At 37.3% G+C, this 15,494-nt stretch overlaps 1 protein-coding gene across 1 annotated transcript in view; it reads right to left on the bottom strand.

Moving 5' to 3' along the window:
* Positions 1–15,494, bottom strand: part of OPN3 (opsin 3) — a 59,071-nt gene that overhangs the window by 11,728 nt on the left and 31,849 nt on the right. The window contains 1 exon segment of the mRNA XM_004283495.3: positions 5,335–5,654. Coding sequence (XP_004283543.1) covers positions 5,335–5,654 — 320 coding nt within the window.

Here is a 15,494-nt window from a genome sequence, read left to right on the forward strand (position 1 = left end):
AAAACAGGACTTGTATATAGGCTGTCTACAAGAAACCCACTTCAGACCTAGGGACACATACAGTCTGAAAGTGAGGGATGGAAAAAGACATTCCATGCAAATGCAAATCAAAAGAAAGCTGAAGGGCTTCCCTGGTGGCGCAGTGGTTGAGAGTCTGCCTGCTGATGCAGGGGACATGGGTTTGTGCCCCGGCCTGGGAAGATCCCACATGCTGTGGAGTGGCTGGGCCCATGAGCCATGGCCGCTGGGCCTGCATGTCCGGAGCCTGTGCTTTGCAACGGGAGAGGCCACAATAGTGAGAGGCCCACATACAGCCAAAAAAAAAAAAAAAAAAGAAAGCTGAAGTATCAAGACTTGTATCAGACAAAATAGACTTTAAAATAAAGATTATTACAAGAGACAAGGAAAGACACTATATAATGATCAAAGGATCAATCAATGAAGAAGATATAACAATTGTAAATATCTATGCATCCAACATAGGAGCACCTCAATACATAAGGCAAATGCTAACAGCCATAAAAGGGAAAATCAACAGTAACACAATAATACTAGGCAGCTTTAACATCCCACCTACACCAATGGACATATCATCCAAACACAAAATAAATAAGGAAACACAAGCTTTAAATGACACGGTAGACCAGATGGACTTAATTGATTTTTATAGGACATTCCATCTAAAAATAACAGAATATAATCTCTACTCAAATGCACATGGAACATTCTCCAGGAGACATCATATCTTGGGTCAAAAATGAAGCCTCAGTAAATTTAAGAAAATTGAAATCATATCAAGCATCTTTTCCAACCGCAGTACTGTGAGACTAGATATCTATTACAGGAAAAAAAAAACCTGTAAAAAATACAAGCACATGGAGGTTAAACAATATGCTACTAAATAACCAAGAGATGACTGAGGAAATCAAAATATACCTAGAAACAAATGACAATGAAAACATGATGACCCAAACCCTATAGGATGCAGCAAAAGCAGTTCTAAGAGGGAAGTTTATAGCAATACAATGCTACCTCAAGAAACAAGAAAAATCTCAAACAAAAAACCTTACCTTACACCTAAAGGAATTAGAGAAAGAAGAACAAAACAAAACAAAACAAAACAAAAAACCAAAATTAGCAAAAGGAAAGAAATCATAAAGATCAGATCAAAATTAAATGAAAAAGAAATGAAGGAAACAATAGTAAATCTGGTTCTTTGAGAAGATAAACAAAATTGATAAACCATTAGCCAGACTCAACATGAAAAAAAGGGAGAAGACTCAAATCAACAGAATTAGAAGTGAAAAAGGAAAAGTAATGACTGACACCACAGAAATACAAAGGATCATGAGAGACTACTACAAGTAACTATATGCCAAAAAAATGGACAACCTGGAAGAAATGGATAAATTCTTAGAAATGTACAACCTCCCAAGACTGAACCAGGAAGAAATAGAAAATATGTGTATAACAATCACAAGTACTGAAATTGAAACTGTAATTAAAAATTTTCCATCAAACAAAAGCCCAGGACCAGATGGCTTCACAGGTGAATTCTATCAAGTATTTAGAGAACAGCTAACACCTATCCTTCTCAAACTCTTCCAAAATATAGCAGAGAGAGGAACACTCCCAAATTCATTTTATGAGGCCACCTTCACTCTGATACCAAAACCAGACAAAGATGTCACAAAGAAAGAAAATTACAGGCTAATAACACTGATGAACATAGTTGCAAAAATCCTCAATAAAATACTAGCAAACAAAATCCAACAACACATTAAAGGGATCATGCACCATGATCAAATGGGGTTTATCCCAGGAATGCAAGCATTCTTCAATATATGCAAAGCAATCAATGTGATACACTATATTAACAAACTGAAGGATAAAAAACTTATGATAATCTCAATAGATGCAGAAAAAGGTTTTGACAAAATTCACCACCGATTTATGATAAAAACTTTCCAGAAAGTGGGCATAGAGGGAACCTACCTCAATATAATAAAAGCCATATATGACAAACCCACAGCCAACATCAGTCTCAGTGGTGAAAAACTGAAAGGTTTTCCTCTAAGGTCAGGAATAAGACAAGGGTGCCCACTCTCACCACTGTTACTCAACAGAGTTTTCAAAGTTTTAGCCATGGCAATCAGAGAAGAAAAAGAAATAAGAGGAATACAAATTGGAAAAGAAGTAAAACTGTCACTGTTTGCAGATGACATGATACTATACATAGAGAATCCTAAAGATGCCACCAGAAAACTGCTAGAGCTAATCAATGAATTTGGTAAAGTTGCAGCATACAAAATTAATGCACACACATCTCTTTCATTCCTATACACTAATAATGAAAGACCAGAAAGACAAGTTAAACACTCCCATTTACCACTGCAACAAAAAGAATAAAATACCTAGGAATAAACCTACCTAAGGAGGTAAAAGACCTGTACTCAGAAAACTATAAGAAACAGATGAAAGAAACCAAAGATGACACAGATGGAGAGATATACCATATTCTTGGATTGGAAGAATCAATACTGTGCAAATAACTAAACTACCCAAAGCAATCTACAGATTCAATGCAATCTCTATCAAATTACCAATGGCATTTTTTACAGAACTAGAACAAAAATCTTAAAATTTGCATGGAGACACAAAAGACCCCAAATAGCCAAAGCAATATTGAGGGGAAAAAAAAAATGGAGCTGGAGGAATCAGAGTCCCTGACTTCAGACTATATGACAAAGCTACAGCAATCAAGACAATATGGTACTGGCACAAAAACAGAAATATATAGATCAATGGAACAGGATAGAAAGCCCAGCGATAAATCTATGCATGTATGGTCACCTTATCTTTGACAAAGGAGGCAAGAATATACAATGGAGAAAAGACAGGCTGTTCAACACGTGGGGCTGGGAAAACTGGACAGCTACGTGTAAAAGAGTGAAATTAGAACACTTCTTAATACCATACAAAAATAAACTCAAAGTGGATTAAAGACCTAAATGTAAGACCAGACACTATAAAACTCTTAGAGGAAAACATAGGCACAATACTCTATGACATGAATCATAGCAAGATCTTTTTGACCTACCTCTTAGAGTAATGGAAATAAAATAAAAAATAAACAAATGAGACCTAATGAAACTTAAAAGCTTTTGCACAGCAAAGGAAACTATAAACGATGAAAAGACAACCCTCAGAATGGGAGAAAATATTTGCAAATTAAGCAACCGACAAGGGATTAATCTCCAAAATCCACAAGCACCTCATTCAGCTCAATATCAAAAAAACAAACAACCCAATCCAAAAACGGGTGGAAAACCTAAATAGACATTTCTCCAAAGAAGACATACAGATTGCTAACAAACACATGAAAAGATGCTCAACATCACTCATCATTAGAGAAATGCAAATCAAAACCACAATGAGGTAACACCTCACACTGGTCAGAATAGTCATCATCAAAAAATCTACAAACAATAAATGCTGGAGAGGGTGTGGAGAAAAGGGAACCCTCCTGTACTGTTGGTGAGGTTGTAAGTTGGTGCAGCCACTATGGAGGACAGTATGGCGGTTCCTTAAAAAACTAAAAATAGAACTACCATATGACTCAGCAATCCCACTACTGGGCATATACCCTGAGAAAACCATAATTCAAAGAGTCATGTACCACAGTGTTTATTGCAGCACTATTTACAATAGCCAGGACATGGAAGCAGCCTAAATGTCCATTGACAGATGATTGGATAAAGAAGATGTGGCACAGACAATGGAATATTACTCAGCCATAAAAAGGAACAAAATTGAGTTTTTTGTAATGAGGTGGATGGACATAGAGTCTGTCATACAGAGTGAAGTAAGTCAGAAAGAGAAAAACAAACACTGTATGCTAATGCACATACATGGAATCTAAAAAATTGGTACTGATGAACCTAGTGGCAGGGCAGGAATAAAGATGCAGATATAGAGAATGGACTTGAGGACACAGCAGGGAAGGGGAAGCTGGGACGAAGTGAGAGAGTAGCATGGACATATATACACTACCAAATGTACAATGGATAGCTAGTGGGAAGCTGCTGCATAGCACAAGGAGATCAGCTCAGTGCTTTGTGACCACCTAGAGGGGTGGAATAACGAGAGGGGGAGGGAGGTGCAAGAGGGTGGGGATATGGGGATATATGTATATGTATAGCTGATTCACCTTGTTTGTTGTACAGCGGAAACTAACACAACATTGTAAAGCAATTATACTCCAATAAAGATATTAAAAAAAAAAAAAGAATGAGTAGGTACCTAGAAGTTTGTATAAAGGGAGGCAGAGAGTTAAGGAATTTCTTGGTAATTGCTTTATTTTGCCAAACAAACAAGAAGCATGACGGTTTGATAAGAATAAGGAGGGGAGGATAGTAGGGCAAGAGAGTAAAATGAGAATTGAGGATTTGTAATAGCAACTGCATAGAGAGTGGACCATCTAGGGATCCAAAGTTTGCTAGACACTGCTAAGAGGACATCTCACTGCTTGCTGAATGTGGGTACTGGGAATCCAATGTGGTTTTTCTTCAACTTATTGTAGTTTGGCTACAGTCATGCAGAAAACAAAGAGTTGGATTGAACAAGGGATTTGATTTTTTTCAAAATGAATGTGCATAAAAAATGTTGGAACATGAAAGTTAAGGATAATGGGGCATGATTTAAAATAATGCATGTGGCTAAGTGATTTAAAAGAGGTGAAAGCTAGAGGGGGTTGGCAGAGTGAGCAAGAGACTGGAGAATTTGGTGAGAGAAAAGAGTAGGAAGAAGCAGTGAGTAAGGAAAACGTACATGGTTGAAGTTAGAAACTGGAATATGAAGTGTGCCCCAGTCTGTTACTTCAGACGCCTTCTTGCTAGCACCTAACAGGAAACCTGCTGTGGTCAGTTCTTGTCCTTTATGACTCAAAACTGATTTCCAGACAAAATATCTGTACCATTCTCTAGTAGGTTTATGTGACTATTGGATGAATAAAGTTATGGGAAGTGTGGAATTCCCTTTATTAGAGTTCTTAAATTCTAAGAATGCTTGAAGATGTAGGGTTTTTTTTGGTTGTTATTGATTTTGTCTGCCCAGAACGCCATTCCTTCCTTTTTCTAGTTTAAAGAGTGACGAAAGGAGAGTAAATGCCGTTCCTCATTGATCTTTTCAGAGAGTGACTCACAGTGCAAAATTTTATCAAGTGGGACGTCCCCTAGAGCTGTATCAGCTGTGGGGAAGAGTATGATTTTCTTTCACAGAAAATTTTCTACCCTGCACAATTTGGAGGAGAGGCATTCATATTCTTCAACTCACCTTTCGAATGGAATATAAAATATGGCCATAGCAATGAGCAATGACACCCACAGGTACCACCATGCAGTCAAGAAATAAGAAAAGCACAAAGGAGGAGTCGCTGGTGTCCTTGGATTTCCAATCCACAGCACAGCCTAGTACATGCACATCCAGGATATACCTGTGCCAGCCCAGGAGAGGTGACCCTGACCTCACCAGTGAGTATAGCCAGATGTACGTAATGGCCCTCCAGGCCCAGGAAAAACTGATCACTCTGTTATGGATCATGCCAATATAACGTTCACAGGCCAGTGTAGTTAGGGTGATAATGGAAAAAATACCTGCAAGAAGAGAAAGTGGGACAGCATAGCACGGCACTGTGGGGTTGTGGGAGAAGACAGGCAGAACAGAGCAATACATTCTCCGCTGGCAATACCTTACAGAGTATCCGGAACCAACAAGGTGCTCTAAAAGCCAAAATACCTTAATAGAGATAAAGCCTCACAGTCCCCAGGAAACTCAGTTGGAAACATGTTTACTCATAAAGAAAATGTGGAATGGAAAATGGCATGTGAGTTATAGCAGGACAAAAATAAAAGCTCTAAAATCAGCTCTAGCCCAATGGTACAGCTGTTGTGTTAAATTTTCTGCCAAAGAGAAACTCTGGAGCATTTCAAGAAGAGTCACTAAAAAAAAAGTCTCTTTTGGTTTTGACTTCTCTCAGGTATCTGACTCGGCTATAGAGATAAAGTCAAAGTGGGTTCCACAAATGTGAACTGACCAAAGTGATGGTAAAATTACACAAGAGCTGTCTTAACCTACCTACTAGCAGCGTCAGCCTATGAACTTTCACATGCAAGACTGCTGACAGAGATGGAAGTCTTCTGTGCTCCTGTGTCTTCATCTATACTTTTATTTTGCAACAAATAGGCTTTAACAAGATTATTCATTTATTTCTCTGCCTCTCCCGAGAGAGCAATTTATTCACTCAATAATTTATATATTTCATATATTAATTTGCTTATTCATTAACTGCATGTGTCAATAACGGTGCTAGAAAATTGACGTGAAGTGGTGAGTGAAACAAGGTTTTGTGGAACATATTACAGTCCAGTGGGTAAAAGAGAAGAGATAATAACAAACCAAAAAGCAAAACAAGTAAATTAGTGAAGTGCTATGAAGGAACGAGACGGTGCAGAGATAGAGAATAATGTGAGGTGAGGCAGGAGAGGGCATAAAGGGAAATGTGGACAGGGTGTCAGGAAAAACCTCATTGTGCTCAGAGCTGAAATCGGGAGCCAACATTGTGATGTAAGAACACAGGAGTTTACTGAATTTTCCCTTCTTATTATTTAGTTCAAAGCAATAAGAAATTTAAAAAATATAATATAGTTTTTGACCATAACTGTGTCTTAGCAAGCACAATGGGCTTCAAGTCCTGAATTCAGTTGCTATTATTCAGTACCATGACCAGTTAGTACAGACCTAGAGAGAGCAAGCCTTGCATTCCTCAGGCCCTCCCAACAGCACGGGTATATATAAGTAGCAGGCTTAGTCACACTGACTTAGTCTTGGATGGTGACCCATTTGAACTGACCTAAACTACATCCCTTTGTTGCAAAATATATGTCAGCCTCTTTTTTTTTTACTAGCGAATTTCAATCCTGAGTCCAAATTACTTTCTATATTCTAATTGATTCCCAGATCACACCCCAGGAGGATGAAAATGCATGGATAATCTTACAACAATGTTACATGTACTTTTTAACTGATGTTAAGCCTAATTCTCTATTCCAGGTGACACTATGGGCAGGAAAGGGGAAGGTGACTGTTGCAAACTGGGCATCAGTTATGAGTCAAGCCCCATGGTAATCACTCTATATATAGTATTCCTTTGTTTTGGAAAAAGAGGTCCATGGCTCCAGAGGGTAAGAGATGGTGGAGACAATTTTGAGAACCCAGGACTGACTTCAAAACTTGATTTTGTTGTTACACAGCCTATTGTACTACAGGGCAACTTCTATTACCCTACAACTTCTATAGGGCTAGTGTGATGTCCCTGCTCCCCCTATAAAGCTGTGAATTGATCATGTATGTATTAAGTGCCTCTTACTCTGCTGAGTAGGTCTTGTAGGAGAAATCAGAGACATGTGGTCCCTACCTTCAAGGGGACTACAATATGCTTATAAAGCCAAGACTAACTCATATGCAACATTTAAGGGCAATGTAAGATGGGCAATGTAAGATGATACGCAATCATGTGTTAAGTTTATTGTGCAACAACAAACCAGAAAAATGAAATCCCACTGGATTGTTTTTTGGGGATGGCTTCATGAAGAGGTAAAAGTTAAGTTGGATCTGAAAAGATGGACTAGGTGTTAAGAAACAAAAAGTATCAGGGAGGGCATTTCTGACTGGAAGGAGAACTTCTACAAAGGCAAAGCAATCCTCTTTGAATTCGTGTAAGAACCTCTAAGACTCCAGACATGTGGAGAGGTAGAAATGTTAGTCATTACCAGGCTTGTACACATCTGACCATGCCTCTGTCACTGTCTGTGGTCCACAATAGGGGTCTTCAATCTTTTTTCTAGTGTTTTTCCTAATAGAATTTTGAGAAACTATGTATACGCTCACATTTTTAAAGAGATATATTTAAATTCTTTTTACCTTAAGTTTAAAGACTCATGCAATGTAAATATAATTTTAATAGAGAAGAACGTTTTGTATTTATTACAAGTTAATCACTAAAGGGATATTGCCTATAAGCTTAAACAGTACATAATGACCCATCTCTGGGAACACTGACTTCCAGGTAATGAGCATTAAACTAAAATAACTTTGTTTAGCTCACAGGAAACATCCTGACTAGGCCTACCTGTGAATGACTGCAGGAAGGAAGAAATTAACACATCCCCTCCAGAGGCTGACTGGAACCAGGAAAGGTTTGACTTTACTCCCTCCCCTTTTGGTATAAAAGAAGCCTGAATTCTAACTCAGACAAGATGGTTCTTTGGGACACAAGTTCACCATCTTCTCAGTCTGCTGGCTTTCAAATAAAGTCACTATTTCTTGTCCCAAAAACTCATCTCTCAATTTATTGGTCTGTTGTGCGGTGAGCACTATGAGCTTGGACTCAGTAACATAAACATTGAAAAATATATTACTTTACTCTTTAAATATATCCAATGATTCATAAATGTTAGTAATTCCATAAACATATTTGTATCTATATTTGCATATATATATACTTACATGTCTATACACAAAAACCCACACATGTAGATGATTAATCATTTAAACTCATACTTCCCTTCTGCTTTTCCCTTAAAAATTTTTTATAGCAGTTTATTTATTTTAATTTTATCTTTTTATACAACAGGTTCTTACTAGTTATCTATTTTATACATGTTAGAGTGTATATGTCAATCCCAATATGCCAATTCACCCCACCACCACCACTCCCCACCCCACTTTCCCCCCTTGGTGTCCTTATATTTGTTCTCTACATCTGTGTCTCTATTTCTGCCTTGCAAACAGGTTCATCTGTACTATTTTTCCAGATTCCACATATATGCGTTAATATACCATATTAGTTTTTCTCTTTCTGACTTATTTCACTCTGTATGACAGTCTCTAGGCCCATCCACGTCTCTACAAGTGACCCATTTTCAATTATTTTTATGGCTGAGTAATATTCCATTGCAAATATGTACCACATCTTCTTTATCCATTAATCTGTCAGTGGGCATTTAGGTTGCTTCCATGACCTGTCTATTGTAAATGGTGCTGCAATGAACATTGGGGTGCATGTGTCTTTTTGAATTATGGTTTTCACTGGGTATATGCACAGCAGCGGGATTATTGGGTCATATGGTAATTCTATTTTTAGTTTTTTAAGGGACGTCCATACTGTTCTCCATAGTGGCTGTATCAATTTATATTCCCACCAACAGTGCAAGAGGGTTCCTTTTTCTCCACACCCTCTCCAGCATTTGTTGTTTGTAGATTTTCTGATGATGCCCATTCTAACCAGTGTGAGGTGATACCCCATTGTAGTTTTGATTTGCATTTCTCTAATAATTAGTGATGTTGAGCATCTTCTCATGTGCCTCATGGCCATCTGTATGTACTCTTTGGAGAAATGTCTATTTAGGTCTTTTGCCCATTTTTTGATTGGGTTGTTTGTTTTTTTGATATTGAGCTGCATGAGCTGTTTATATATTTTGGAGATTAATCCTTTGTCCATTTATTCATTTGCAAATATTTTCTCCCATTCTGAGGGTTGTCTTTTCATCTTGTTTATAGTTTCCTTTGCTGTGCAAAAGCTTTTAAGTTTCATTAGGTCCAAATTTTTATTTTTGTTTTTATTTCCATTACTTTAGGAGGTGGGTCAAAAATGATCTTGCTGGGATTTATGCCAAAGAGCATTCTTCCTATGTTTTCCTCTAAGAGTTTAATAGTGTCTGGTCTTACATTTAGGTCTTTAATCCATTTTGAGTTTATTTTTGTGTATGGTGTTAGGGAGTGTTCTAATTTCATTCTTTTACATGTAGCTGTCCATTTTACGCATCACCACTTATTGAAGAGCCTGTCTTTTCTCCATGGTATATCCTTGCCTCCTTTGTTATAGATTAGTTGACCATAGGAGCGTGGGTTTATCTCTGGGCTTTCTATCCTGTTCCATTGATCTATATTTCTGTTTTTGTGCCAGTACCACATTGTCTTGATTACTGTAGCTTTGTAGTATAGTCTGAAGTCAGGGACTCTGATTCCTCCAGCTTCGATTATTTCCCTCAAGATTGCTGTGGTTATTCGGGGTCTTTTGTATCTCCATACAAATTTTAAGATTTTTTTGTTCTAGTTCTGTAAAAAATGCCATTAGTAATTTGATAGGGATTGCACTGAATCTGCAGATTGCTTTGGGTAGTATAGTCATTTTCACAATACTGATTCCTCCAATCCAAGAACATGGTATATCTCTCCATCTGTTTATGTCATCTTTGATTTCTTTAATCAGTGTCTTATAGTTTTCTGAGTACAGGTCTTTTGCCTCCTTAGGTAGGTTTATTCCAAGGTATTTTATTCTTTTTGTTGCAATGGTGAATGGGATTGTTCCCTTAATTTGTCTTTCTGATCTTTCATTATTAGTGTATAGGAATGAAAGAGATTTATGTGCATTAATTTTGTATGCTGCAACTTTACCAAATTCATTGAGTAGCTCTAGCAGTTTTCTAGTAGCACCTTTTGGATTCTCTATGTATAGTATCATGTCATCTGCAAACAGTGAAAGTTATACTTTTTCTTTTCCAATTTGTATTCTTTTATTTCTTTTTCTTCTCTGATTGCTGTGGCTAAAACTTCCAAAACTATGCTGAATAATAGTGGCAAGAGTGGACATCCTTGTCTTCTTCCTCATTTTAGAGGAAATGCTTTCAGTTTTTCACCACTGAGAATGACTTTTGCTGTGGGTTTGTCATATATGGCCTTTATTACGTTGAGGTGTGTTGCCTCTATGCCCACTTTCTGGAGAATTTTTATCATAAATGGGTGTTGAATTTTATCAAAAGCCTTTTCTGCATCTACTGAGATGATCATATGGTTTTTATTCTTCAGTTTGTTAATATGGTGTATCACATTGATTGATTTGTGTATATTGAAGAATCCTTGCATACCTGGCTAAATCCCACTGATCATGGTGTATGAGCCTTTTAATGTGTTGTTGGATTCTGTTTGCTAGTATTTTGTTGAGGATTTTTGCATCTATATTCATCAGTGATATTGGTCTCTAATTTTCTTTTTTGTAATATCTTTGTTAGGTTTTGGTATCAGGGTGATGGTGGTCTCGCAGAATGAGTTTGGGAGCATTCCTTCCTCTGCAATTTTTTGGAAGAGTTTGAGAAGGATGTGTGTTAGCTCTTCTCTAAATGTTTGATAGAATTCACCTGTGAAGCCATGTGGTCCTGGACTTTTGTTTGTTGGAAGATTTTTAATCCCAGTTTCAATTTCATTACTTGCGATTGGTCTGTTCATATTGTCTATTTTTTCCTGTTCAGTCTTGGAAGGTTATACCTCTCTAAGAGTTTGTCCATTTCTTCCTGGTTGTCCATTTTACTGACATAAAGTTGCTGGTAGTAGTCTCTTATGATGCTTTGTATTTCTGTGGTGTCCATAGTAACTTCTCCTTTTTCATTTCTAGTTTTATTGATTTGAGTTCTCTCCCTCTTTTTCTTGATGAGTCTGGCTAAAGGTTTATCAATTTTGTTTACCTTCTCAAAGAACCAACCTTTGGTTTTATTGATCTTTGCTATTGTTTTATTTATTTCTATTTCATTATTTCTGCTCTGATCTTTATGGTTTCTTTCCTTCTACTAACTTTGGGTTTTCTTTGTTCTTCTTTCTCTAGTTCCTTTAGGTGTAAGGTTAGATTGTTTATTTGAGATTTTTCTTATTTCTTGTGGTAAGATTGTATTGCTATAAACTTCCCTCTTGGAACTGCTTTTGCTGCATCCCATAAGTTTTGGATCATCGTGTTTTCATTGTCATTTGTTTCTAGGTATTGTTTGATTTTCTCTTTGATTTCTTCAGTGATATTTTGGTTATTTAGTGACATATTGCTTAGCCTCCATGTGTTTGTGTTTTTTATATTTTTTTCCTGTAATTGATATCTAGTCTCATAGTGTTGCAGTCATAAAAGATGCTTGATACGATTTTAATTTTCTTAAATTTCCTGAAGCTTGATTTGTGACCCAAGATGTGATCTATCCTGGAGAATGTTCTGTGTGCACCTGAGAAGAAAGTGTAATCTGCTGTTTTCGGATGGAATGTCCTATAAATATCAATTAAATCTATCTGGTCTATTGTGTCATTTAAAGCTTGTGTTTCCTTATTAATTTTCTGTTTGGATGATCTGTCCATTGGTGTAAGTGAGGTGTTAAAGTCCCCCACTCTAATTGTGTTACTGTCGATTTCCTCTTTTATAGCTGTTAGCAGTTTCCTTATGTATTGTGGTGCTCCTATGTTGGATGCATACATATTTATAATTGTTATATCTCCTTGGATTGATTCCTTTATCATTATGTAGGGTCCTTCCTTGTCTCTTGTAACATTATTTATTTTAAAGTCTATTTTATCTGATATGAGTATTGCTACTCCAGCTTTCTTTTGATTTCCATTTGCATGGAATATCTTTTCCCATCCCCTCACTTTCAGTCTGTATGTGTCCCTAGGTCTGAAGTGGGTCTTTTGTAAGCAGCATATATATGGGTCGTATTTTTGTATCCACTCAGCAAGCCCCTGTCTTTTGGTTGGAGCATCTAATCCACTCACATTTAAGGTATTTATTGATATGTATGTTCCTATTACTATTTTCTTAATTGTTCTGTGTTTGTTATTGTAGGTCTTTTCCTTCTCTTGTGTTTTCCACTTAGAGAAGTTCCTTTAGCATTTGTTGTAGAGCTGGTTTTGTGGTGCTGAATTCTCTTGGCTTTTGCTTGTCTGTAAAGTTTTTAATTTCTCCGTGGAAACTGAATGAGATTCTTGCTGTGTAGAGTCATCTTGGTTGTAGGTTCTTCCCTTTCATTTCTTTAAATATGTCATTCCTCTCCCTTCTGGCTTGTAGAGTTTCTGCTGAGAAGTCAGCTGTTAACCTTATGGGTGTTCCCTTGTATGTTATTTGTCATTTTTCCCTTGTTGCTTTTAATAATTTTTCTTTGTCTTTAATGTTTATCAATTTTAATTGCTATGTGTCTCGGCATGTTTCTCCTTGGGTTTATCCTGCCTGGTACTCTCTGCACTTCCTGGACTTTGGTGGATATTTCCTTTCCCATGTTTGGGATGTTTTCGACTATAATCTCTTCAAATATTTACTCTGGTCCTTTCTCTGTCTCTTCTCCTTCTGCGACCCCTATAATGTGAATGTTGGTGCATTTAATGTTACACCAGAGGTCTCTTAGTCTGTCTTCATTTCTTTTCATTCTTTTTTCTTTATTCTGTTCTGCAGCATTGATTTTCCTCCATTCTGTTTTCCAGGTCACTTATCCATTCTTCTGCCTCAGCTGTTCTCCTGTTGATTCCTTCTAGTGTATTTTTCATTTCAGTTATTGTATTGTTCATCTCTGTTTGTTTGTTCATTAATTCTTCTAGGTCTTTGTTAAACATTTCTTGCATCTTCTTGATATTTGCCTCCATTCTTTTTCCAAGTTCCTGGATCATCTTCACTATCATTATTATGAATTCTTTTTCTGGAAGGTTGCCTGCCTCCATTTCATTTAGCTGTTTTTCTGGGGTTTTATCTTATCGCTTCAACTGGTACATCGTCCTCTGCCTTTTCATTTTGTCTGTCTTTCTGTGAATGTGGCTTTCGTTCCACAGGCTGCAGGATTGCAGTTTTTCTTGCTTCTGCTGTCTGCCCTCTGGTGGATGAGGCTATCTAAGAGGCTTGTGCAAGCTTCCTGATGGGAGGGATTGGTGGTGGGTCGAGCTGTTTGTTGCTCTGGTGGACAGAGCTCAGTAAAACTTTAATCCACTTGCCTGCTGATGGGTGAGGCTGAGTTCCCTTCCTGTTGGTTGTTTGGCCTGAGGCAACTCAGCACTGGAGCCTACAGGCTCTTTGGTGGACTAATGATCGACTCTGGGAGGGTTCATGGCAAGGAGTATTTCCCAGAACTTCTGCTGCCAGTGTCCTTGTCCCGGCAGTGAGCCACAGCCACCCCCCACCTCTACAGGATACCCTCCAACACTAGCTGGTAGGTCTGGCTCAGTCTTCTATGGGGTCACTGCTCCTTCCCCCTGGGTCCTGATGCACACACTACTTTGTGTGTGCCCTCCAAGAGTGGAGTCTCTGTTTCCCCCCATCCTGTCAAAGTCCTGCAATCAAATCCCACTAGCCTTCAAAGTCTGATTTTCTGGGAATTCCTCCTCCTGTTGCAGATGCTTAGTTTGGGACCTCTGACTTGGGGCTCAGAACCTTCACTCCAGTGGGTGGACTTCTGTGGTATAACTGTTCTCCAGTTTGTGAGTCACCCACCTAGTGCTTATGGCATTTGATTTTATTGTGATTGTACCCCTCCTACCATCTCACTGCAGCTTCTCCTTTGAAACTTTGGATGTGGGGTATCTTTTTTGGTGAGTTCCAGTGTCTTCCAGTTGATAATTGTTCAGCAGTTCTGATATTCTTCTCTCCTAAAATTTTTATCCCAGTGTAATATATTCATATGGTGAAAGATTTTAAATTATTTCCCTTATTCTTTTCTTCAACAAAAATATATTTGGAAATTGATTTTAAAATTTTCTGGATAGTAAGCCTCTAAGTGTTAAGAAAATCTGTCTTATAGATTATGTTTTCACTACAATTTATATTAGCATACAATTGATCAAAATATTTTGTTAAATATTAAAAAGAAAAAATTACAAATACATATATCAAAATGATAAATACAGCTGTCCCTCACTGCAAAGAATATATCTATCCATGGTTATTATTACCTATGCCAAAATAATGTAAGGTAAATTCTCCTCCTATTTTTCTTCTTTCTGAAGTTAAAGAGAGATTTCTTGATCATATATAAATCCAGATGGTAATGGAAGTTTTATTACAGTCAATTTTTATTAATTTTAAGAATATGTTTCTATATTGAATTACTTAAACTCTTCTGAATTTATGTGCCAAAAATCAGTGTTTATTTTCAAAAGTTATTTTTAGTTATTTACCAACTACCATTCAATTTTATTAAAACAAATAATTGGAAACAACCTGAGTGTCATTCACTTCATCAAGATCTTCATCAATATTTTAAATTGTCCCTTTGCCATCCTGAATTTTCCTCCCACACCCCCCACTGGTAATACTCCACAGTTAAAGTTTATCTGAGAAAGGTTAGGAGCTTGCCTTTCTGTGTAAAGTGGGAGAAAGCTGATTGAAAAAGGGAGTGCCTGGATAGTAAGTATGATTTCTAGGAAGAATACAAATGGAAGCTGAGAACTTAGAAACTGATTCTCATAAACCTATCCTTGCAGAGCCATTGGAAAGAGTTTATATTCCTCTAGCAGTATGCATACTCCAATTTGAAGACAACAGACTATAAAATCTAATCTCATTGTCATATTATCAAGACTGCTTACTACTGTGAGGTATCACCTCACACCAGGCAGAATGGCCGTCATCAAAAATTCTGCAAATAATA

This window comes from Orcinus orca, chromosome 1 (genome assembly GCF_937001465.1).
Source record: "Orcinus orca chromosome 1, mOrcOrc1.1, whole genome shotgun sequence".
NCBI lineage: Eukaryota > Metazoa > Chordata > Mammalia > Artiodactyla > Delphinidae > Orcinus > Orcinus orca.